General features: G+C 42.7%; 1 protein-coding gene across 2 annotated transcripts; it reads right to left on the bottom strand.

The window, feature by feature from the left end:
- Window positions 1-160: 160 nt before the first annotated feature.
- gas2l3 (growth arrest-specific 2 like 3) lies at window positions 161-22236 on the bottom strand. 2 transcript variants are annotated; one of them, XM_044107936.1, is made up of 10 exons: window positions 22027-22167; window positions 12843-12994; window positions 11144-11199; window positions 7007-7193; window positions 6118-6236; window positions 5898-6039; window positions 4770-4833; window positions 4545-4686; window positions 3149-3253; window positions 161-2831 (listed from the first exon to the last, which is right to left on the bottom strand). In XM_044107936.1, the coding sequence occupies exons 3-10, from the start codon at window positions 11165-11167 to the stop codon at window positions 1311-1313; spliced, it is 2304 nt and encodes a 767-aa protein (XP_043963871.1). In that variant the 5' UTR covers window positions 11168-11199; window positions 12843-12994; window positions 22027-22167; the 3' UTR covers window positions 161-1310. The 2 variants fall into 2 exon arrangements, with proteins under 2 accessions (XP_043963871.1, XP_043963872.1); XM_044107937.1 differs by lacking the exon at window positions 12843-12994 and having other exon boundaries at window positions 22027-22236.
- Window positions 22237-23351: the final 1115 nt, after the last annotated feature.

The following is a 23351-nucleotide window of genomic DNA, read 5'->3' on the forward strand; positions in this document are numbered from 1 at the left end:
AAAAGAAAATCGGAATTTAATATATTTTGCTTAAAAATGATCACCTGTAAAGGTCAAACTCTTCAGCTTTCTATGACCCAATTGTAGAAAGCCGAGTTTATCGTTATTCTAAATCTCATGTCAAAGTTCTCAGTTTGAGAAGCAACAAAACAGTCAATGATCTAAAACCAACATCCATTTATTAGTCAGACAAAAACAGACATTCAACATAAGTTCTCTATAAAGTGCCAAGAAATAAATTTTGATAAAACACACAAAAAATATTTAAAAAACCTAGAATTTTAGACCACAAAAAAAAAGGAAAAGTTCCACAAAGTAGATTCTGGTCTAAATGCTGTTTGCTCAGTGTTTGATTCAGGAGAAAGAAAGAAAAAAAAGGCATCTGATCAGTAGTTTCTTTCAATAAGCAAAAGTCACACACAGTGTGTTCAAAGTGTGTTAACTGCTCGATGTAGCGAAGGAACGCAGGATTTCAGTTTAAAGGCACAAGACAGGAAGGAGTCTGCAGTAACAACCTCCAGTAACAGGATCTGGTGTTCAGAACATCCAGAAAGTATTTACAGCTAACGCTCCACATTATGTTGCAGCCTTGACCCAGAGTACAAAAAAAATAAAAATAAAAATAAAAAATAAAAAAAAGGCACCATCTGGTAAATACCACCCCATATTGTGAAGCATGGCAGTGGCAGCTTCACCCTGTGGGAAGGTTTTTCTGTAACAGCAACAGGGCAAACAGACGAGTTAGAGTTGAAGCCGAATATGAAAAATTGTTAATTTTGCAATTAGGTTGAGACAAAATGTGGAGAAACTGAGGCGTTGATTACTTTTTAGGTGGCCTGACAACCGGTCGTTTTCACAAGCTGAAACTGGAATCTCAGAAAAATATAAATATAATTCAAGCATGATTCCTAGTTGTTTTTTTTTCCCCCCAACTTTGGTAACCTGCTAAGGAAAGACAGAAGTTTATGTAAAACTCATCTTAAACCAACTATATTCATGAGTTGGGTCTAAAAGGTTTCATGTAGCATGTTGAACATAATTTCCCTCTAAAACCATTTATGATTTAAATCTTATCAGAATTAAATGTAAACATTGTGCAAGTTTGAGTTTATTAAAGTAAATCTGATCTCTAAAGAGACCACAGTTAGATAAAAAAACAAATTAAAGACTATTAAATAAACATTAAAAAGAATAAATCAAAAACAAAATTACAGACATGATCAGAGACAAGGATTAGAGATGATATCAATAAAGTCTGAGCACCAACAACTGCTGCTGCTGGTTTCATGAAGTCTTTAGAGGGCGCCGTTTCAGGCTCTCTGCTTCCTCCTAGTGGTCATTTCAAAGTACGGCTTGTCACTCCTGGCCTTGCTCTGTGGGATCTTCTCTGCAGCTTTCACTGGGTTTCTCTGAGAGGTTGTGGTTTGAGTTGCCGTTGCATCAGACTTCAGTATCGTCTTTGTGCTGGGGTTCCCTGGAGCTGCTGGTTTTCTCACAGTCCTCTGTGATGTGGGTGGGGCCTTCTGATTACCTTTAGAGGAAGAGGAGGCAAAACTTGGGACCGGCCCAGGGATGGCAGAGGCCACCTTGATTTTAACCTTTGACATGGAGCAGATAGAAGTTACTGTTGCTGGGGACACGGCCTGGGAGCAGGGGGTCGGGGCACGGGAGGAGCCAACCTGGGAGCAGGGGGTCAGGGCAGGGGAGGAGCCAACCTGGGAGCAGGGGGTCAGGGCAGGGGAGGAGCCAACCTGGGAGCAGGGGTTCGGGGCACGGGAGGAGCCAACCTGGGAGCAGGGGGTCGGGGCACGGGAGGAGCCAACCTGGGAGCAGGGGGTCGGGGCACGGGAGGAGCCAACCTGGGAGCAGGGGGTCGGGGCACGGGAGGAGCCAACCTGGGAGCAGGGGGTCGGGGCACGGGAGGAGCCAACCTGGGAGCAGGGGGTCGGGGCACGGGAGGAGCCAACCTGGGAGCAGGGGGTCGGGGACTGCCGAGGTACCGGTTTTTGTACCGGCACAGTCCTTGTGGCTAACCTGGCCTTCCTGATCGTCTCCAGACGGAGGCGTGACGCCGGAGAGCCGGGGCGCCTCTGTGCAAGGCGGGAGCGCTGGCTGGCGCCCGAGGAAGGCTTAACGTCTTTGGGGGCAGATACGGTGGTGGGACGGGACATGTGTGCAGTAGTGGGAGAGGTACATGGGCTGGAAGGTTTGGGGCATTTGGAGGAAGGCTCAGGACAGACCGGGCTCCTGGGTTGGCCGGTAGGACCATGTGGGCGGGGCTTTAGCTTTGAGGCGGAGCTTGGCTCCACAGGGGGAGCTGTTGGAGTCAGGGCTCTGTGGTGACTGCCCGGGCTGGGGGCCCGCCTGCTAGAGCTGCTCACAGGTGAGGAGGGCAGAGAAGAGAAGCCTTTGGTGGGGAAAGGTAGGGGGAGTTGGGTGGGCTTCCTGGGGGAGGACGGCACCATCTGGAGGTCTTTCTTCAGTACAGCAGCAGAACCTTTCCTCGCCAGGATGGGGGTGCAGGCAGGGGAGGGGATGCATGAGCGGCAGCTCTGTCCTACAGGGGGTGCAGATGCTGATGAAGAGCAGGAGGAAGAGGAGGAAGCAGAGGAGGAGATGAGGCCATTAACTGCAGCAAGAGGGTCCATATGAGGTGGAGCGTTGTTGGCACGGTGACCGCCCAAACCAGGTGGGCCCTTCTGGAAGGCCAGGATCTTCTGCTCCAGTGTGGTGAACTGCAGCTCCCGCAGAGGGTCGTACTTTGTCAGGAAGCCCCTCAGGGTGTCCCAGCCCCCGCCGACTCGTACCATCACGTGTTTGCCGTGCAGCATCTGACGGAACAAACATTCCCACATCATCCTAACGTTCACACCATGAGCTTTCAGGCAAGCAGTGACCGTTTCACTTCAGCTCCCGAAATAGCAGATTAACCCGTCTGCACTGAGGCGTTATGCCCTGAATAGCAGCAGAGTTGTGATGTAATCACCATCCGCTGCTATTGGCTAATGAGCTTACATGTGTCCAGCCACGGCCTGTGGCGATGTGCTCGGCTGCCAGGACACAACAGCTAGCAGCTAATCTCTGACAACAACCCAAACACTCAGAGCCGAGTTCAAACTGACCGGGACGGACAGACGGAGATACTCACTCTGATGAAGATGGTCTTATCGCCCAGTCTGTAGCGTCCCTCTGACAGGTACTCTATGGACACCTTGTTGGAGCAGTTACAGGGCGGGTCATCCACGCTGAGCTCCTGCAGGAACAAACCAGCAGATACATTTATCATCTTTGACGTACACAGAAACAGTTTAACGTCGGTATTTAAACCGCTGATCCTCGAAGAACGCTCCAGTCGATATGGATGGATGTTCAATGGTCAGTGTTGGAACGAATCTCAGGACAATAGCTGTGTTTCTGCTAATCATAGAATTGTACTATATGAAATTTAAGGAGTTTTTTTTTTTGTTTGGTTTTTTTTTTTAAACACACCCAAATTGGTTTATTTCACAAAACTGCCATGGAAACACTTTTTTCACATCACACAAGTCACATGTTCAGGAACCGGATGTTGCCACTGGAGCAAACCATGAAGACGACAGGAAGCAGTGGGAGGATCTCGGTGCAGCGTAGCTACTTTTTACTGACTTATGGTAGCAAACTTATTTGTGTGTGATTTTAATTTAATGGAATCACCTTAATTGTGAAATTGTTGTTGGTTTTTCGATATTAGCGGAACATGAAAACGGAGCTAATGTGAATAATGTCCACTATTCCCCTCGTTATATCCCATAATGTCGTCGCCTTGTCAAATATGTCACTGTTGGTTAAAAATTGATTAAAAAAAATAATAATAAAAATTGCATCTTTATTCACAGGTTTGGTGAATCTCTTGCTTTCTGGCCAGCTGCCAAAAAAATGACTTTGCTTTTCTTTTAATATATTTCTCTATAAATGATTTGTGGGGGGCATAATGTGGATCTCTGCAGCTCCTCCAGTTCCATCAGGCCTCTCAGCTCTTATGAATAATCCTCTCCTTGATTGACCAATCGGTTTAGGCCACTTGTTGGGTCTTGATCGCTTTAGCACAGAAAATCCATTAAAGTTTGAGATTGAAACCTGACAAAAATGTGCAAAAGTTAATAGGAAATAAATACTTTAGGGAGGGGAAAAAAAACCTTTAAAAATTATGAACAGCTCAGTTTAAAGCCAGATGCATTAGGGAATATGATTAATCCAACTGTGTCCGTTTTTAATCCAAGCCATTTCCTGCTTCACTGTCTGGTTATTTTTAGAGCGGCCGTCTCCTCTGGGAGGAAAACGATCAACACCCCCCGACTGTTGCTGCTGCACTTTGATCCACTGAACCAGACTAAATACATAAACCCATCCAACCGGCTCCACAGCCCCCCCTTCAGGAGCGTTTCAACGTCTGCGCCCGCATGTGTGTGACGACGTGGCTCTGCACGTGCGACTGAGTCAGAGTGCCGGCGGGGCGTCACGTGGGTCGGCTGCCGTCGTCAGGGGAAACCAGGGCCTGATCTCACCTCCGGCTGGTAGAGCGCCCCGTGCTGGCAGCACACGCTGAAGGTTTTCACCGCGGCGGGAGGCTCTTCCGTCATCAGCAGCGTCTCCTCCAGCTCGATTTCCTTCTCCAGCTTCACCAACACGGGCGGCTCCACCCCGTATCTGGGACAGGCAGAGACGAGTCAGGACTAGGTGGCGCCGAAGTGAGAGAATCAAAGGCTCTACGTTCAGAGGGGCCGACGCACCTGGAGACGATCCGGCCGACCTCCAGCAGACACAGGCACACCTGCCGAGGCTCCTTGTGCAGCACTGGAGCAGAGAAAACAGCCGTCAGCAAGAGGCGACAGACAAACAATCAGGATCACAAAACATGCTAAAAATCTTTTTTTCTTTCCTTTTCTTTTTAAATCAGATCAGGGCTTTCTAAAGTATTTCATAAGCCTTTACTGCCCCACCCACCAGGCTATGCATCATTTTTCTTTTATATATACATCACTAGCCACATTTCCATTGACCATATAAATACAGAATTTCAAAATTAGTTTAGTTTGCAAAACTGCTATGGAAATACTCTTTTTCCCCCCCCACATCATACAAGTCACATGATCAGCAGCCAGATGTTGCCAGTGGCGCCAACCACAAAGAAGAAGAAGAAGACAGGAAGTAACTGGAGGATGATTGCGCAGCGTGTTTATAAACTTATTGCATGAACAAACTTATTCAGATGCGATTTTAATTGAGTTTCTTAATTACTGGAGACAGCAGTTGTTTGAATGATTGCTCCCGTTAAGCCACTAGAAGGTCCAGCTTAACTGGACTCTGCTGCGTTTGATCCCATTCGCTCCTCAATGCTACATCAGAAGTGTGATATGATAGCCGACATTTTCACTTGGCAATCAAGCATTACTTCCTGTTGGTCTTGCATATAAAAACCCCACTTTAAACTTTGTGGCAAAAGTATTTCCGCAAAGCAGTGAACGTTTAAATAAACTGATAAATGAAGCTTCTAGTAAAAGTTTTGGATTTTCACTGTAACTTCTGTTACGTTTAATGAATCTAACAAAAAGGTTTTTAATCTGTGACTAATGTTAAAGATTAGAGCTTCATTTAGCCTCTAACTTGAACCTTTTCTTTACAGCTGCATTTTAATAAGTTACCCAACTTTCTTTATAAACGACTCAACTAGTTTTAATATTTCACCAAATCGAGTGGGCAGGTCATTTCAAAGGTCAACCTCAGAGGTCATGTCTGCAGGAATCCAGGATGAAACCTTCCTGAGTTGGAATGATTAGACATTAAACCTGAACGTTTGTCTAAAACTCCCAAAAGAAATGAGAGTTTAGTCGTCTGGTTGGATGTGCTCTGGTCTTTACCGAGGCCCTCTGACTCAAACAGGTAGGTGTCGTCCACGCCGACGTGCCGGCACCAGGCCAGGAAGTTGGCTGTGTTGTCCCGGGCGAAGAAAGAACCCGGGGAGGCGTCACGCTTACAGGCCACCTTCCTGGTTGGGAAGAGCTGGACGGGAAGTGGCACGTCAAACTTATGTGGAAGTGGAACATCCCAGAAAACATTTGTCGCCTTTCCATGTCATACCTTAGGTGGGGCTGTGGGGCAGGTCTGGGCGACCTTGGTCTGCAGGGCGCCGATCAGCTGGCAGAGCTTCACGCCGTTATCCAGCTCCTCCATGAACAGTTCGGCTCTCACCTCCTCTCCTGGAAAAACCACAGGAAGGTTCAAAGACACAAACAAGAGGAACATCTTCCTTTCTCTGCATGTTCCTGAACAAGAGGCCACATTAAACGCCAGCGTTTCCTCCTCCAAGGCGCTCCCACGCTCCCTCAGCTGTAAATCAAAGCCGGCGGGAACAATACGGCCGCACTAAGTGACAAAGATTTCTCTGTAAAAGTCGACTTCCACCCGACAAAGGGCTCAGCCTCAGGGCTAGAAACTATATCCCGTTGATCCCACCTGTTGATTCGCCGTTCAAAACGTCTAAAAACCTGAAATGCAGGCCATCCTGTCCACTGGAGCGCCAACTCGCGTTGAGCGCCGAGTACCTGCCCACATTCTTCGTTAGCAGCCAAACACAGGGCTGTGAAACCCTGATTCAGCAACAATAGAGTCAGTTTCGGGTTCCTCACTGCTCCATTGTGCCACACGGACAATGGGCCTCCATATAAAGGCAGCAGCGGAGAAACTGAGGGGATTCTGTTCCGCTCTGCAGTTTCCCCAAGAGGCGCGTGAAAACGGAAGCATCGAAATCTGATTACATACGAGAGCCACATCGATAGTTCATCGGTACGTTCCTGGCCTCTGGGGGAACTGTTGACGGGCAACACACACACACACACACACACAACTACTGTTGAAGGCAGATGGAAAACTGTTTGGATCAAACCTTGCAGTGTCAAAACATCTACAGTTAGAATAAACAAAAACAATCCAGAGTGTGAGGAGAAGCTGGTGTGGAAGTTAAACCCACCCAACATGCCGCTGAGCCAGATGGCCAGGTCCTCCTGCATTGGGACCAGCGTGGCCTCGTGGCGGACCGCCAGCCACTGGTCATACTGGAAAACGTTGGAGAGGCCGGGGCCGTGCCGCTGAGCCAATGGGCTGCGGGGGCACCTGGGACTCAGCAGGGGGGCGTCGAACTTCTCGCTGAACCAAACCTGGAGAACAAAATAAAATCAACTGAGCTGGAACAAAAAAAAAAAAACATACAAGTAAAAACACCTTAAGTCTAAAGAGGTCATTTTACAGACAAAAGGTTTTGGTGGAAATTAAGTTTGCGTTTGTTAGCCTTATAGCGCAGCTGGCAAATACAGGAACTTAGAAAAGTTGGTATCCAAGAAGAAGAATAAAGTTAAAGTCAAACTTTTTTTGTGGTCCAAATTTTTCTGTGGGAACACAAACATGACAAAAACTGTAGATAAATGCAGCTGAATGTTATTTCAATACCTCTTTCTTCCCATTAGTAATCAGCCATTTTTAATCTAAGGCATAATTTTCACATAGAACAAAAAGTCAGTTCATGGTATTTTGTTCCTAATGCAGCATTACAAGTAAGCATTTCTTGCCTTGATACATATCTTTTTCATCAGAATTTTGATTGGTTGACAAATTCAGGGACATAAAAAAAAAAACAAAAAAAAAAAAACGTTAAGATTGTTATTTTTTACAGTTTTCGCCACAGTTCGCTCAATAAGAATATCAATTTGAAAATATGATTAAAAACAGTTCCTGTGTGCAGTTTAGTGATACAAGTCTCTTAATTATGCGACTTAAATGTCACTCTTGTAAAAAAGTTCCATTATTATCTGTGGGGAGATGATTGCTGTCACAGCCATGCAGTTACCTAAAAATGAAACAATGTTTATATGGTCAGTTTTATTATTGGAACAGCACCACAAAATATTGAAATAAAATGTTAACTTTCTTTAGGAAGAAATCCCAAATGACAGTCATTTTTCTCCACCTTGTGTGAGGAAACACTAATGGATCATATTTAGTGAGCTACCCATGCAGAGTGAAGCCGTCACACCGTGCTGCATGTAAGCTCTACTGAAGAATCTATGCACCAACCTGACCTAGTAACCGTGGTTACTCCATCTTAAAGCCACAAATCCATCTATTAGCAATAAGTTTTCTGCATAGCTTCATGTTATTGTGCTTCTAGTCTGAAAAAAATAAAAATAAAAATATCCAATGCTGCTGTATTTTCCCAACATGTGCTCCTTTGTGCCTGAAGCCAATGTCCAATCAGATCCATGCCTGCTGTCACACACTGCCTCACCCAGTCAGCATCCTCATCTGGTCACTCAAAGTCTGTCACACAGGGAGACCAAGTGTATGTGGGGGCAGTGGGGAGTTCTGTTTTATGGCTCTGAACAAAATAAATAAAAAATTTTAAAAAGTGCTTTACGTTCAACTCCGTCAGTGTATTAGGTTCATTGTAGTTACAGGAAGAGAAAAAATATACATCTATTTCTGCCCCCCAAAAAACTCCTAAAACTTTTTTTTTTCCCCCAGAAAATGTCTGAGTCAAATTTTTCTACTTTTGAAAATTTTCTGATTTCCATGGATTTCCTAGAATTTTTCTGAGATTCATCTTAAAAGTTGGGTTTCTAGAATTTTTTTTTTTTTTTTTTTACCTCTGGAGCTCAAATTTCCTGGTCCTTCCTTACCTCCCCCCTCAATGACCACAATACACAGTCGTAAAAGTCAGTCTGAGAAGCAGGGGACCTCCACATTCCCAAGCGCTGGCTGATTTTCCAGTTTCCAGGCAGTCCGAGGGGGTAAACCTAATCAGCTGCAGATGTCCACTCCGATATCTCCACATGTTACGTAACCAGCTGTTGATGGACCGCTCCCTCTTCCTGCCATGCAGTTTGTTGACATCTGCTTCGGATGCGGCCTTTAATCTTGGTGTCGTTCGCATGTGACCAGGCGCTGCCGAGACGCGCAGCTCAATGGATTGCTGTGCTGTGGAACAAGGCGGCGAATTCATGGCGTCGCCCCGGACGACAAACAGGAAGCCTTGTGGGCAGAGGAACAGTCGTGGCGTTCTACACCGACGTGGCGAACTGCTGCAGATTGTTCTGTTCCAGATCGCTGGACTGGGAGCGACTCGGGCCTCAGTGGAGCAGAACTTTGAGGTCGATATGATGGATTTAACCTCAGTTTGTCCTCCACAATGACGCTTAAGAGAACTTGTTGCAACTCAAGAGTACAGAGAATGCTTTCACCCTAGAAAGTAAACCTTTTTCCGCTACTTTTTCAAAGCTTGTTTTTAATAATTAGATGGGCCAGACTGTTGAGACATTTAGGAGACGTGGGGAAAAAAAATAAAACAAATAAAAGTAAAAGGGGAAAGGGACAACTCTCGGGGTTTGGATCAGTAATCTGCAACTTCCTGCTTTCCCTGCTGTAGAAATTACAGGACAGACGGCAAAATCTTTTAGTCGCTTTTAAAACTGAGAATGATTGAATGATCTGTTTGGGATAATATTTTAGTTGTTTATTTCTAGATCCAGAATGGGTGTGTTAACATTTTTAGGTTGCAAACAAACACAAAGGTCAAAAAGGATGGTCTGAGTGTGCGTCAGTCACGTTATTTCAAAGAAGAAAATAAGATGGAAAAAATCCAACTTGTGACAACTCTACAGATACTCTCAGTGAAAGTGAGAACAGCTTAGTACTGAATCTAAATGCCTGTGGAACAGAGCCGGTCTGAGTTAATCTCACTGGGTACAGGAATGTGGACTCGTAATCCAGAACACAAACGCCCCAGATCCTGAAACATTCCCCACCTTTAATTACCAATTAAAGGTGGTTTAATCCTAAGTGGCTCAAGCTAAGCACATCAAAACTTTCTAAAGGGAAACCAGCCAATCAGATGGAAAATAAAAACATGAGAAAAAAAAAAAGTTTCTCATAAGCTCCTCCCCCTGCTGCATGTCAGAGTCATCTGAACTGCAGTAACAACAATCAGTTACATTTTTCAATGTGACATAAATATTCCATCTCCAAACAATCTGCTTCAAAAGTAGCAAAGTCACAATTTTCAAGCTGGTTTCCTCCCATGACCTGCTAACTGACCTTTAAACTAAGCCTGAGCTGTTTACTTTAGTCCTTTTCACACTGCGTACTAAAATGCTCATTACAGACAAAGACATTTCTTGTAAAGCTTTGAATTTCACTGGGTCAAATCCCTTTACATTGCATCATTATAAAGGTTTTAATGTTTGGAAACGCCAAACGGAACCCAAACTAAAGCTTCCAGTGGATTCTGCAGTCGTTCTTCCCTTTACAGATTGTAGTTATACTTCCATGAATGCATGCATGTTCAGCACGGCTGAGCAGATATCTGATCTGACTGTGCTCTACATGCGCAGTGAGGCTGCAGCATCACTGCACCCTCACAGCTCACCTTCCAGACCCAGAACGACCGAAACGTTCAGCCACCTTCTACGCTCACCTCACTTTAAAAAAAAACAAAAAAAAAAAACAGAATAATGATTAGTAAAATCAAAGCCAATGCCATTTCATCCACAGAGACTGTAAGATGATCTATAGGATCCATGTTCTGCTGCGTTTAAAGCTGCAGGACATCCGGCCCTTCCCGCCACATGTTATGCCATCAACACTTGGGAAGCATATTTTACATTCCCACAATCCAACTGTGGTGGGAATGAGAAAGCCCTGGTTTTTTCCAGAGCAGATGAGAGGAGCGCGCCGGTCGAGGAGGTGTCGAACAGGGACAAGGCTGTAACTCGATCTGCTTGTTGTTCTGGGTTTGGGAACAACTTGCGATTCATCGCTGGGAGGGGAAAGGGAAAAAGTGAGGAGCATTCCGCCCACTCCCTGCAAGATGTAGAGGGGGGAGACGACTAAAGGCTGGGAGCTTAGGAACGCCAGACATGCACAACAACAACAGCAGCATGGCATGCTGGGACACAGGTGGGCTCAAAGCAGCTGCTTAATTCGTCTGGATAACTGCGATGATCTGAACTGAAAAACCCAGAGAGTTTATGAATAAATAGATTTTTTTTCTTCTTTACTAATGCGACAGTTTGTGGTCCGTAAGCTGAACCTTTGACGGAAATAAGCAGACTCTTACCTGAATGCCAGTCTGGACAGCCATGATTGCGTTCGCCAGAAGTTCACTTCTTCATTCTGTCGAGATGAAAAACAAATCTTCAGGGCAGAGTTTCCCCCAGAGAACCTGCTAAGACTGATGGTCTTAGCAGGTTAGTCTGATGTCCACAGGAAATTTGAAGATATCACTAGGTCACTATGCATTATTGGAAGACATTGTCAACAAAACCCAACACCTGCTAAAAGGTGTTAAAGTCCAACTTAAATAAAACAATTCTAAGCCTGGTGGGCACAAGTAAAGTCTGGTGGCCCACCAGGCTTATAATACACTGGAAAAATCTTCTTTTCCACCAGCAGCTACAAAACAGGAAGAATCAAACTGTGTCCAAACTTTCCAGCTAAAACAGTCACGTTGAAATTGATTGAGATCCACAAAATGTAGATTTTAAAAAAAAAAAGTTAGGTTTTTTGCAAAACGTTTCTCCTGTTGACATTGAAATAATCAAGTCTGATTTCTACAGAAGAGGGAGCTACAAGTCATCATACAACCGAAACGCAACATCTGCAAACAATACGTCCCAATTGCCGATCGTTTTCTAACATATTTGTCTGGATTTTTTTTTTTTTTTTGTGTGTATTCTCAAAGGCGAACGTTCAAACATCTTGCATTATTTAGTTCAGTTTATCATAAAGGCTGTGGCAAAATGTGCTCGAGACAAAAATCACTGGGTGTTTATAGTCCTGTTTACAACGAAAATTAATTAATGAAAAAAAAAAAACACCTTTGATAAAAAAAAAAAAGAACAGAGTACTCCGTTTTGTACATTCCACTTTCAAAAGTGAAAATTCCTCAATAAGATTATTTTTCATATAAAAATAAGCTTGACTTGGAAAACTGAGTTTGTGCATGTATCAATTTGTTTTTGTAATGAGGCCAAAGGATATGAATGAGCACATTTGTTTAAATCAATGAATGACCAGGAAGGAAGTTACTTATTAAAATGTTTCAACACATAGCCGGCTGTATCAGATCTCAAAGAGAGAAAAAATAAAACTTTTATCTGTGAGCAGTAAGCATTCAGTAGAAGTCCATGCCAAACTATGAAGCTGCCATCTGCCACATTAATCATTCAGGAGGTTATGATCAAGCAGAGTGATCATTCCAATTATTATTCTATGTAAATGTACCGATCAGGGAAACCGGTTACCTTCTTCTAGAATCCCAGATGTGTTTAAAGTGTTCAAAAATCATCTCATTAACTCTGAATAATTAGTAACTAGAATGATTCATTACATCAAAGTGTGTAAGGAGCGTCTGTTTTTACTGAACCTTCAAACTTTTCTCAAAGGAAGTGACACAGCTGGTTTCTCCAGTTTTCCCACACCAGTCTTACTCCCAGTGGGGAGAGTGTTTGACACGGAGGGACTGGGTGTGGGGAAGCAATCACGAGCACACAGATCCTAATAACAGAGGTGATTTGGTCAACACAGCTGAGACAATAGTCCTGGAATACCAACCCCCTCTCCACGATCTGCTTTCACCCCAGATTTATGAGTATCAGCAGCAAAAACTCTTGTGCTGCATTCAGATAACATGTTTTCTACTAAAGCACAGAGTGACAGGACTGATAAAGTTAAAACTAATCTAAACAACAGGGAGTGATACATCCAGACGAGAGATGATGCAAGTAGGCGAGAGAGTCTGACATCGTCTCACTTACCGCGGAACAGAAACGACTCAAAGTACTGAAGAAACCTGTCCAGTGTCCAACTCCCGTCAGCCCATTGGACTCACGGTGGACTAACTGAGTCGGGTCCCTGCACAGTGTTCAGATATGTTCAGCCAGAGCAGCTCCTGCCTCTGCTTCCACGACTGGGTGGAGAGAATGCCAGCGAGGGAATGACGGGACGGAGGGAGAGAGAGAGAGAGAGAGAGAGAAAGGGATGAAAGGAGGAGGTGCGCTAGGAGAACCCTGACTAATGAAGTGGCTACGCTTCACTAAGCCCTGACCATCTATGTGCCCCCCACCAAACCCATCACAGTGGGACCCTCTCACAAAGCAGCCATTGTCTTCTAAACCAATCTCATCTCTGACCCAGGAACTCCCCGATCGGGACGCAATGAAACGGAAAGAGATGGAGTAGAGGAGGTGATTTACTGCTGCTTCCTCTTAGACCCCACCACACCTCCCGGTTTGAACTCGGTCTAGACCGAGGGGTCAAACAAAGCTGTTGCAGAACGAGCAAACTTGAGGCGCAAAAGGGCAAGCACACGTGACGTCCTACGAGTGAGTGAGGTGTTTGCTTTGCCACAGCTGTTTAAATCTGCTCTAATGACCGCAGGCTTGTTTGAGATTCACCGCTCAAATAAGGCAAGCTGACTTAAGTTTTCAGCCACATTAGTTGCATTTCCATCACCCGCAGAATTGTGGCAAATTGAAATTACTAGGATAAATTTGTTTACATTTGCTTTCGATAAGACGTTTTAGGATGAGGTGGCTTTTTGGCCATATTGAAAAATATGTATTTTGCAAAACTGCAATGGAAAGACTTTATTCCTGCACGAATCATGTGACCAATAGCCGGATGATACTACTGGCAAAAACGATGAAGACAACAGGAAGTAGGAGGAGGATTATGTTTTTTTCCCTGCCGGGCTATACATCTAGCTCCACCAGAAATCTCAGTTCATAAAAAGTTTTGAGTCTTCAGTAAAACAATTTTCTTAAAATGCTGCATATGCAAGCTCCCCAAGTACAAGGGGTTTGTCACTCCAATGTCTGAACAACACAGCTGATGGGCGCTAGCACCATGGCTGATGATTAAAAACTCTTGTAAATGTTTACATCCGTCCCTGCCATGATTTTTAATGGCTCATCGTGTGAGCACGCTCATTCAAGTTTGATTTCCATTTAATTTCCTACTAAACGGAAACACAGCAATTGCACAATTCTGTTTTCCCCGACATTTGCAGAAAATGGACTTGCACACATTTGTAATGGAAACAGCTACTGATGATAATAATGCCAGATAAATCTCTGGAAACCACCTCAGGGTTTGCAGTGATAGAAAGACCTTTAGAGTTCCAACAGAAGAATCCAGAACGCTGTGCAGGCTTTCATGAGGCGGTGACCGCTCAACGACAGAAAAGAGGACGAATCTTTGGCAAGAACTCCAGTTGTGTGCATCTGGAGCATGAAAGGGGCCCACACACGCGGTCAAATGTCAAGCGCAGAGGAGGGTGGGAGAACTGAAGCCAAGAGAGGAGACAAAAAAAAAAGAAAGAAAAAAAAGGGTTTTATTATGCTGCCGGAGCTGAGAATGGTACCCCAGAAAGGGCATGGATCGACATGGAGACCTACCACGCACATTCTTCAACGGTCATTTGACGAACATGTCAGTGATCGCTTTATTTCCCTTTTGACACTCAAAAGTGATTTCCCATGACACCCCCACCCTTTCTATTCAGCAGTTACGGCTTAAGTCGAGCACAAAAGATAACCAGTGGGGTTAGACTGAGGCTGGGCTCATAAACGCTCAATTAGCAATAGGGGTAAAAGATAAAGTTCTTTTTAGTTTTATACAACTCAATTTGTAACACAAGACAGATAAAATCCAGTTAATCATTTAACTTCTCTAAACAGCTCATCCTATTTTATTTCCCCCATGTCAGCAACAATGTTTCACAATGTGGCTGGAATGGAAGCTGATTATCCCACTCCCTGTCAATCTGGTTTCCTCTGTCATCCGACAAGACGAAACGTGAAGCCAACACTCTCCCTGGCATCTCATTACAAGGACTTTGAAATTATTGGTTTTGAATCCACAATCATTTGAAATCGTGGCATACCTCTGTACAACTCACCAGCATATATATAGTTATGTACCTTGAGACCGGCGCTTTGTCCAGAGAATAAATTAGGAAGAAATGAAACAGCAATGCTTGGGTAAGAAAGAAGAAAAGTGATCAAGGGCAGGTTGGAACATTCACAAACCAGATAACACCACATTCCTAAAGAAGAAGGGTTTGTGGAGTGAAATAGGCAGACAAACCTGCCAGAGAACAACCAGAGTCAGGTTTAGGGGGAGGAAGTTGTAGTTCACTCTGGGAGTGAAATTACAGACATTTTCAGACTGAACAGTTCTAAGTTTGCAGTAGAGTAAGCAGGACAAGCCCCGGTTTCCCCTGCAGCCTGAACTAAACTTAGATCCCGTCTGTGCTCGTTAGCATTCAGTGGGGGGTGAAGACGTTTGTGCGTTCCCACTTCACACGCGCATACGTTGCACTGCTCTCTAGTCGTAGCCAATAATCATTTAAGAGGATTGGGGCTATTCCAGACAGCAAAGCACATCCACGACGCTCCGTCACCAAAACACACCGCACGTGGCGCGCTCAGGGAGCCCGCGGCGCTGCGCTGAAGCATGCAGGCGCTCGTGCAGAAACGCAGAAGCGGGGCATTACGTAATAAGTGAAGGTTCAGGCGGTGACGAACTTTTGATCTGCCAACGCAAGCCTGCACCTGAGGCTTTTCATCCCTGCAGGGATTTTTATTTTATCGGTAAACACTTGAATTATCAGCGCGTTACGTATGACGTCATGTGTTATGCAAGCGTGAGCCTAAAGTAGGAAGCAAAAATTAGAGCAAATTTCCTTAAGTCACTTACTGCTTTTTTATGACAGAGTATTAAGGCCATGCTAAGTAAAAATAAATAAAATTACAAGATTAAAGTCGATGTGTAAAGTTGTATCTCGGTTTATGTCCGAAATCACGAGAAAAAAAAGTCAAAAGAATAAGTCGCCATAATCTGAGAACTGAATACATTTCGAGAAGTCAAAGGCATAATATAAAAATGAAGTCAATATTTTGAGAATAAAGTCTTAATATGATTACGAGAAATCAGATGAGAATAAAATAGAAATACTACAAGTGTAAAGTCGTAATACCATAAGAATTTATAAAACGAAAAAATATGAGAAGAAAGTTGTAATTCAATAAAGTCAATATTTCATGAAATCATATTATGAGAAGTTGTAATAGAAGTAAAAATAGAGTCGCAATATGTCTTGCAATACGACTTTATTCTTGTATTACTTCGATTTTGTTATTCATTTTTTAAAACCTCTTAGCGTGGCCCTAATACTCCGTCGTAGTTTTTCCAAATTAATTGCTCATTCACATGAGCTTCACAGGCCTATTTCCAACGTTGGATTTAATCAGTTCATTGTGAACACAACGATTTTCTTTTCGATTAATAACTTGAGGCGACACAATAACTGAGCGACATCCCTGTTTAGTGGCATTGGGCCAATAAACCCCCTTTGTTAGAGTCCAGAGGGGTCCTGCTGGACCAAACTGGTCCCTAGACAATAGCAGCTCCTTCTCTATTCGACTCCTTCCTGCTGAGCCCTTTGTGTCTGGACTTAATTACTCGATCAGAGCAGCGGTCGTTTAGAGCCAGGCCTGCTCCTTTTTATTGCAGATGGGGCCTGGCTGCACTGTGTCCACGAGGAAACTCATTCATTCAGGAAGGAAATAATGTCCCTGAACTGAACGGCTCAGCTTCAATTACTCTATAAAGTTATTTAGCCCCCAGGTGTTTACATGTCTACTTGGAGTTTTTAATAGAACTTTGAGAGGATTAAATCTACTGGACTCAACCTTCCTCTCCTTAGAGGTGGGACGTTATGAGTAAAGCCCATCTTAAAGGCTTGAATGAGTGGGCCCCACCTGCCGATCCGATTTTGATTTGATGACACTAATCCACAGCTTGCTTTACATCACAGTCAGCTCCTGGATATTAAAATCTCTCGGTGCCAACGAGGCTGACTCCAGACATGCTGGTGTGGAGTAAAACCCACCAGAGACGGCCTTGTAAACAGCGTCCTGCACAAACAAGTTTGAGAATAAGTCAACACACAAACAGATGACTGAATCGGTTATAGCTTCAGACATGAAAGCTGTTGGGTTTCAGACAAAAAAAAAAAAACAAAAACAAAAAAAAACATTTTCTACATTTTTTTTTTTTTTAAGTGAACTACCAAACACATCCAGTTAGAACAGAGTTAGCTTTGTTTCAAGTTAGAATCGTCACTTAGAGGCCTGTAAACCGGTGAGCTCTCAACAGAGCCTGACTTTGCACATTGGGTTGTCATGGACACCTGGTTGCAAAACCTGACTTTTACACCAAACATTTTCACAAGTTATGGGATGTTTCAGAGTGCAACAGGCCCGGGAGGATTTGCCATGAACTGTTTCTGCTCCGAAATCCCACAGAGACAGCAGGACGGACATTTGTAACATTGCAACAAATGGCTCAACAACTGCTAGCGTTTATCTTTCCACCGGCATTACTTCAGCTGGTTGGTTCTGTTTGTCCATATATATGAGAGAGAGCAAAGTGCATCATCTTGTGTGTTTTAAGATGAACGGGAACACAAAACTGGGAACTCAAACATATCCTGTAAGGAAGCAGAAAGTTTGCAAATCAACGCAACATTTGTCTTTCGTTAATTAAAAAAAGCTACTTTATCCCTTCATGGCCGCTTCAGGTGAAGAGACCCAATGTAAATGTTGTTCAAGTAGGCCAGAGCTCTGCTAGTAATCAAATGTTCAAACAAATAGTCCCGGTGTTGCCAAGTTACCAGCTTTATTAAGGTGAACACAAACTACATCTAATCAAATCCTCAGAGGAGTCATAGGCACTTCTTTTGTAGGGAGGATTTAACCTTTACCTTAATTTGTTTTGGAAAATGGAAAACTGTAGGTCAGTGAGCAGAAACCGGAGAATATTAAAAAAAGGCACCGTCACAGAAGAGACTGGTGGTAAATCCTAGTTCTCAGTAACAGAGGAGCTCCTGAAAATAGCAGAAATTTGAATCAAATGTTTGCATGCAGCTATCAGGAATTGGCTCAAAGTTCCAGAGCCAAACATTCAAATGACTCATTCACTGGAGAAACAGAGAAACGTATTGTATGTCATTTAGGCCACCTGCACAGTGCCTTAAAAAAAAAAAATAAAAAATTGTAATAAAATTCCTGAAGAGAAAAATATCAATTTATAAAAAGTTGCAGATGATTATATTTTTAATGGGCAACTGTTGGGAGACTTCACAAACTCAACAATGCTTCATCAATCCCAAAGGGAAACGAAATAATCCATTTTATTTTTGCTTTTGGTAGTTTGTGGTTTTTATTTTCCCCATTTACAGTTTTTAGGTTTCATTTAAACATATTCAAAATGTCTTCTAATTTCAGTGCTCCATACAGAATTAAAGTTTAAGTCCTTGAGATGGACAGCTTGCATCATCAATACATTACTAGAAAATGGTTTCAAAACAATATTACTGTTTATTGCACTTATTTCTGGGAGAATTTGTTACCATGACGGGCCTTACGGACTATACTAACAGAAACTGACAACACGTGACAATAGCTGTGTTTCCGTGACAAATGACAATTTAATCTTTGTCGATGTTCTGCTAATGTCAGAAATAAATAATTAAAAGAAGCACAATTTCACTTTTTCTATTAAATATTATACGCAACTAAAATTACGTGAATAAGCTTGTAATAAGACAACACGCCGCTCCACGATCCTCTACAGCATGTCGTTTTCTGTGTGGTTTGCACCATTAGTATTGTGTGATGCAGTGTAGCAAAACAAACCAATTGGATACAAAAATAAATAAACAAATGAATAAATAAAAACCCTCACCTCATCCTAGCCCCCAAACGTTTTAACTGAAAAGCAAGTTTTCAGATTTGGTGCAGTTAAGCCAAGTTATTTTCAAACTATACAATTAAATGGTCAATGAAAAACAGAGCTGTGAGATAACTTTAACTGAAATATTGTTCAGTGACATAATTCCAGTTTAACAGGACTGGAATATAAACGCAACTTTGCTAAATCAAATCAGATTAAAGAAAAAGCCATAGATGAATACTGGAAGTGCCACCGAACAAATAGTTATGGATTTCCTGTCAGAAGAATCTGCGATGAGTCTTTAGATGATACGATTTATACTCGAAGCTGAAACTGCTCACGGAAGCTCCACACATCAAACCCTTAAGAAGCAGCACCAAATGAGACAAAGACAAATTAATGAGTTAAACTTGAACATATGGGCTGCAACAGTCAGCCGACACAATGGGATGATAATGAAATCTGGGATTACCCCTCATTTATTTGGGATTTCAGCCTCAGGAGGACAGTGGTGGTGGGGGACGCATTAATGGTCAGTGTGTGTACGTGTGTGTTGTAGCTTTGGGAGGTCCTACATGTGAAGCCCGATGCCAAAGATCAAGCAGATGGCGATTATGAAGATTGATGGAAATGAGGTTCCTACTCATTTATTATGAAGAGGCGACCAGAGGCAGCTTTGTCTCAAACAGTGACTCACTGTACAGAATCTGATCTGGAGGAGGAACACGGAGCAATTTCTGATAACAAAAAAGAAAACTCCAAGTCCTTTAACCAACTAAGAATGTGTTGTTCTGCCAAACTCTTATCAGTTTCCACGTTGCTGCTACAGTGAAAACCCAGGAATAATGTGCAGCGGTACCCAGATCCTCTCAAGGCTGTTTCCTTCAAAACTCGTCATTTCTGTTTTGATCTCCAACCAACAGTTTTCTGTCCATGTTTTGTCAAAGCATTGCATTAAAGAGAAGACAAGCTGTCTAGTTATTGCAGGTAAAGTCAGCAGCCAGCGCTGTGCAGCCATCAGTCTGATAAAGCTGGTACTTCTGTGTTGTTTGTGAACAGAAGTGCATCCAAATACCCAAACTCTGTGCTTTGTGTGATCATTTAAACATCTTGGTAGCCTCATTTCAGCCAGCTGACCAACAGTGTGCAGAAACTGGTGGTTACGGGGCAGTGCTGCAGTACTCTACTGACATGTTTATCACATTTAAAAGCACAAATTGGCCGACACGGTTTGAGGTTAAAGGTGTAACTTTAGAACCGACCCATTTGGAATTGGGCTGCAATTAATCAATTGATTCTGAACATTAATCTGATGAATAAAAACTGTGCTGATTTTCTTATTTAACCACTAAAACATCTTTTTTTGAATATCAGAAATGCATTCAGATGCAAATGTTTGATTTAATTCTTAAAGAAAAACTTTTTTTTTTTGCCTAAAATGCAACACCCTACTTTCATCGAAATAACCAGCTTGATTAGTAATTGAATAATAGTCACCAGGAGTACAGACTCAAAAAAGGCAATTTTGTGAACGTGTAACACACTCGGTAGTAATAAAAAAACCCCCACCAAAATATACATTTTGCACTTAAGATATAAAAAGCAACTGCACTGATGTTAAGTCAAGCAGAAAGGGCTGAGCTTTCCACATGTTGATGCCAGAGGCATTCATTTTTAGCTACAAATGAATCATTTGCTACAGAATGCTGAAGAGTTCACTGAAGGAATGTTGCGTTGCCACATTTTAAACACAAAGTCACCTTCCCTAGCACCGTTTTTTTTAAAAACATGGAATAGATTTCTTCATTTTGATGTTTTAAAATAATTGTTATACTGCACCAGATAAGTTTCAATAAAAGATACGCAGAATGTGGCTTTTTTTAAAATCCCATTGATCATCAGAATAATCTATAGAATACTTGATTATTAATTGTTAGTTGCAGGCCTTTTGACAAGTACAGATGAATGAACAAACCTGTTCCATGTAGAGACATGGAGGCCACCAAAAACAGGATTTCTATACATTTCCAGTCTCAAACTTCCATATATATCTGTAGCTTAGAATTTAATGTTGAATCAAAGAAATACAGAAAGCAGCTTTCAGCTGATGGATGGACTGACGGATGAAGCATAAATGGAAGGTGGGACGATAGACAGACAGGAGAAGGAATAATAATAATCTGGATGGACGAATGAGGGACAGACGTCTGGGTGGTTCAATGACAGACAGATTAGTAAGTGAACATCTAGAGTCCTGCAACTTCTAGATGTGCCCCATGTCCCTGGGCCAGCACAGCAGAATATAATGACCAAATTCACATTCAATATGCGACACTAAACATGCAGCCTGAGGCTCTAGATTATATTGCGTGTCTAGCATTTCCCTGAAGACAACCTCTTTGCAGGAAACACCTGTCGATCCTTACTTCATCCTCTTTCCTCAAACAGGAAACCAGGATTGTCACACAACAACAGCACTTTATCCATGTAAAGAACAGCCCATCTTCATTGTTCTGGATCCATAAGTGCAGCCGCAGGAAGAAACATACCAGCCACTGTGGACTTTAATTAAAAAAAAAAAAAAAACATCTTACATGATTACAATTCCAGACTGGAAATTATAGAATAGCTCAGCAGAGACTGGCAACATATTAAACATGTACTAGTAAACTACTCTTACCCATTTTTTCCCTAGCTGCCATTCAACCAGGGATAAATATGTACACGCTTCAAACAGCAGCTCAGACTCAACAGAAGCAAGTAAAGACGTGTCAGAAACAAACAGCGAGGCTGCCGTTGGATAACGGAGACGGCAGGGAAATGTGGATGGAAATTAGATTTAAACAGAGCATTCTTCCTTTAAACAGTCAGTCATTTTTAGCGCTTAGTCAGTTAGGAAGTGAACCTTCATATTTATTGGAATAAAACTAGATAGACCCCTTCAAAAGTTCCAGTACTGTACCAAACTCCTCGAATGCTCCATTTTGTGTGGACACAAAGCAATATATAGAGACAAACGCGTCTCAACATCATGGTAAACCCAACACAAACTTTAGCTTAGCTTTCAACTCCTCCTCAGTATTCCAGATGCTTAGAAGTCTCCACGAGGCTTCCTCGCGAGGAAACTTTCACACAGGCGACAGTTCCATCATCTTCGCCAACCGTATCCCTTTCACTCGAAAAGAGATCAAATAAACTCACCAGCAGCACCGTGAGTGAGCAGTACTTCGCTTAGAACCTCAGCGTCGCAGTTGGTAGTAGATGCTCGTTTGACTCACTGGAAGTTTTCGGTTGGAGCTTCGATTATCGAGAGTTACTCACGTTCTCTCCTCTGTTTTTCCAGCTGTGTATTTAATGGAGAGCGCTGTTCGAAACAGCCAATCGGAGCGCAGAGACTGACTGTGGGCGGGATCTCTGGCCTACCTGAGGGTCGTTTTAATTGGATGATAGAAACCCATTCACGTCAATGAAATACTTCATTCAGCTCTTGTGTTATGCGGCAAGATCAATGTGCAACAACTAAATAAATAATCTAGATAATTATCCAAATAAAAATATACAAAACAAGCCAGTTTAAGTGCTAGAGACCCACGTTTCTTTTGCACGTGATACTAATTTTATTCGGACACCTACTACGAAAAATAAAAATAAAAATAAAAAAAATAATTTAGAGAAGCATCTTTTTATTTGTCCTTAATTAAAAAAAGAGAAAAATTAGGTCTCCAAAAGTATCAGAAATAGAAAACTCTTGCTAAAAATCTGTCTGCTCTGTACCATAAAAGTCAGTGGGCGGAGCTAACACTGTTATCGGGGACTATGCAGTTAAAGTGCTGCACAGGTCAACCAACTACATGATAGGAGTCATAAGAGATGAAATTAAGTAATAAAAAAACAAAATGGCTGTCGCTTATATAAAAGGTCACAATAGTTAAACTGTTTTTTGTTATGTTTGTCGCATTGTATCAGTCATACACACACACACACACACACACACTATTGTTCATTCTCTATTTGAGTGTTGCTTTTAGTCAAATTATTTTTCCACACTGACCGCCTTGACTTCCAGCAGGACTTTTTATTGCTACAGAGAGACAAACTGTGCCATGTAAAATGAACCACTGTCCTAGTTGAAGTAAACATTGGGGAAGTTGGTTCACATCAAACTCTTGTGTTCATGACTGTTTTGTCCTGAAGGGAAGAAGTAGGGCAGACTTGGGTTTCAGTCGCACCCTTGCTATTGTGGAGACACAACCTGAAACACGGTGGCGGTAGAGGGGTGGGCTGGTTGCTGGTTTGATACTTGAAGGTTTGAGCAACTTTCACCTATGTTTATCCAACAGATACCTGTTCAAAAAGGCATGATTCACATTATGTCACAGAATGACTTGTATTCAGAAACTACAAGGAAATCATGAATTCGGTCTGAAAAACACCAAGGAACTGCTGGATTAGATTAAAAGAAACAAAGACAATACTTTATTAGTCAAAGTCAATGAATTGATGTAGATGCTGATGGCTGAAGACAG

This window comes from Gambusia affinis, linkage group LG23 (assembly GCF_019740435.1).
Source record: "Gambusia affinis linkage group LG23, SWU_Gaff_1.0, whole genome shotgun sequence".
Classification (NCBI taxonomy): domain Eukaryota; kingdom Metazoa; phylum Chordata; class Actinopteri; order Cyprinodontiformes; family Poeciliidae; genus Gambusia; species Gambusia affinis.

Coding starts and splice junctions, on each gene's coding strand:
- gas2l3 (XM_044107937.1), bottom strand. CDS start 11,167: ATGGCTGTCCAGACTGGCATTCAG. Junction 7,194..11,143: donor CTGTCCAGACTGGCATTCAG/GTAAGAGTCTGC, acceptor TTTGTTCTCCAG/GTTTGGTTCAGCGAGAAGTT. Junction 3,254..4,544: donor GGGCGCTCTACCAGCCGGAG/GTGAGATCAGGC, acceptor TTGTTCCTGCAG/GAGCTCAGCGTGGATGACCC.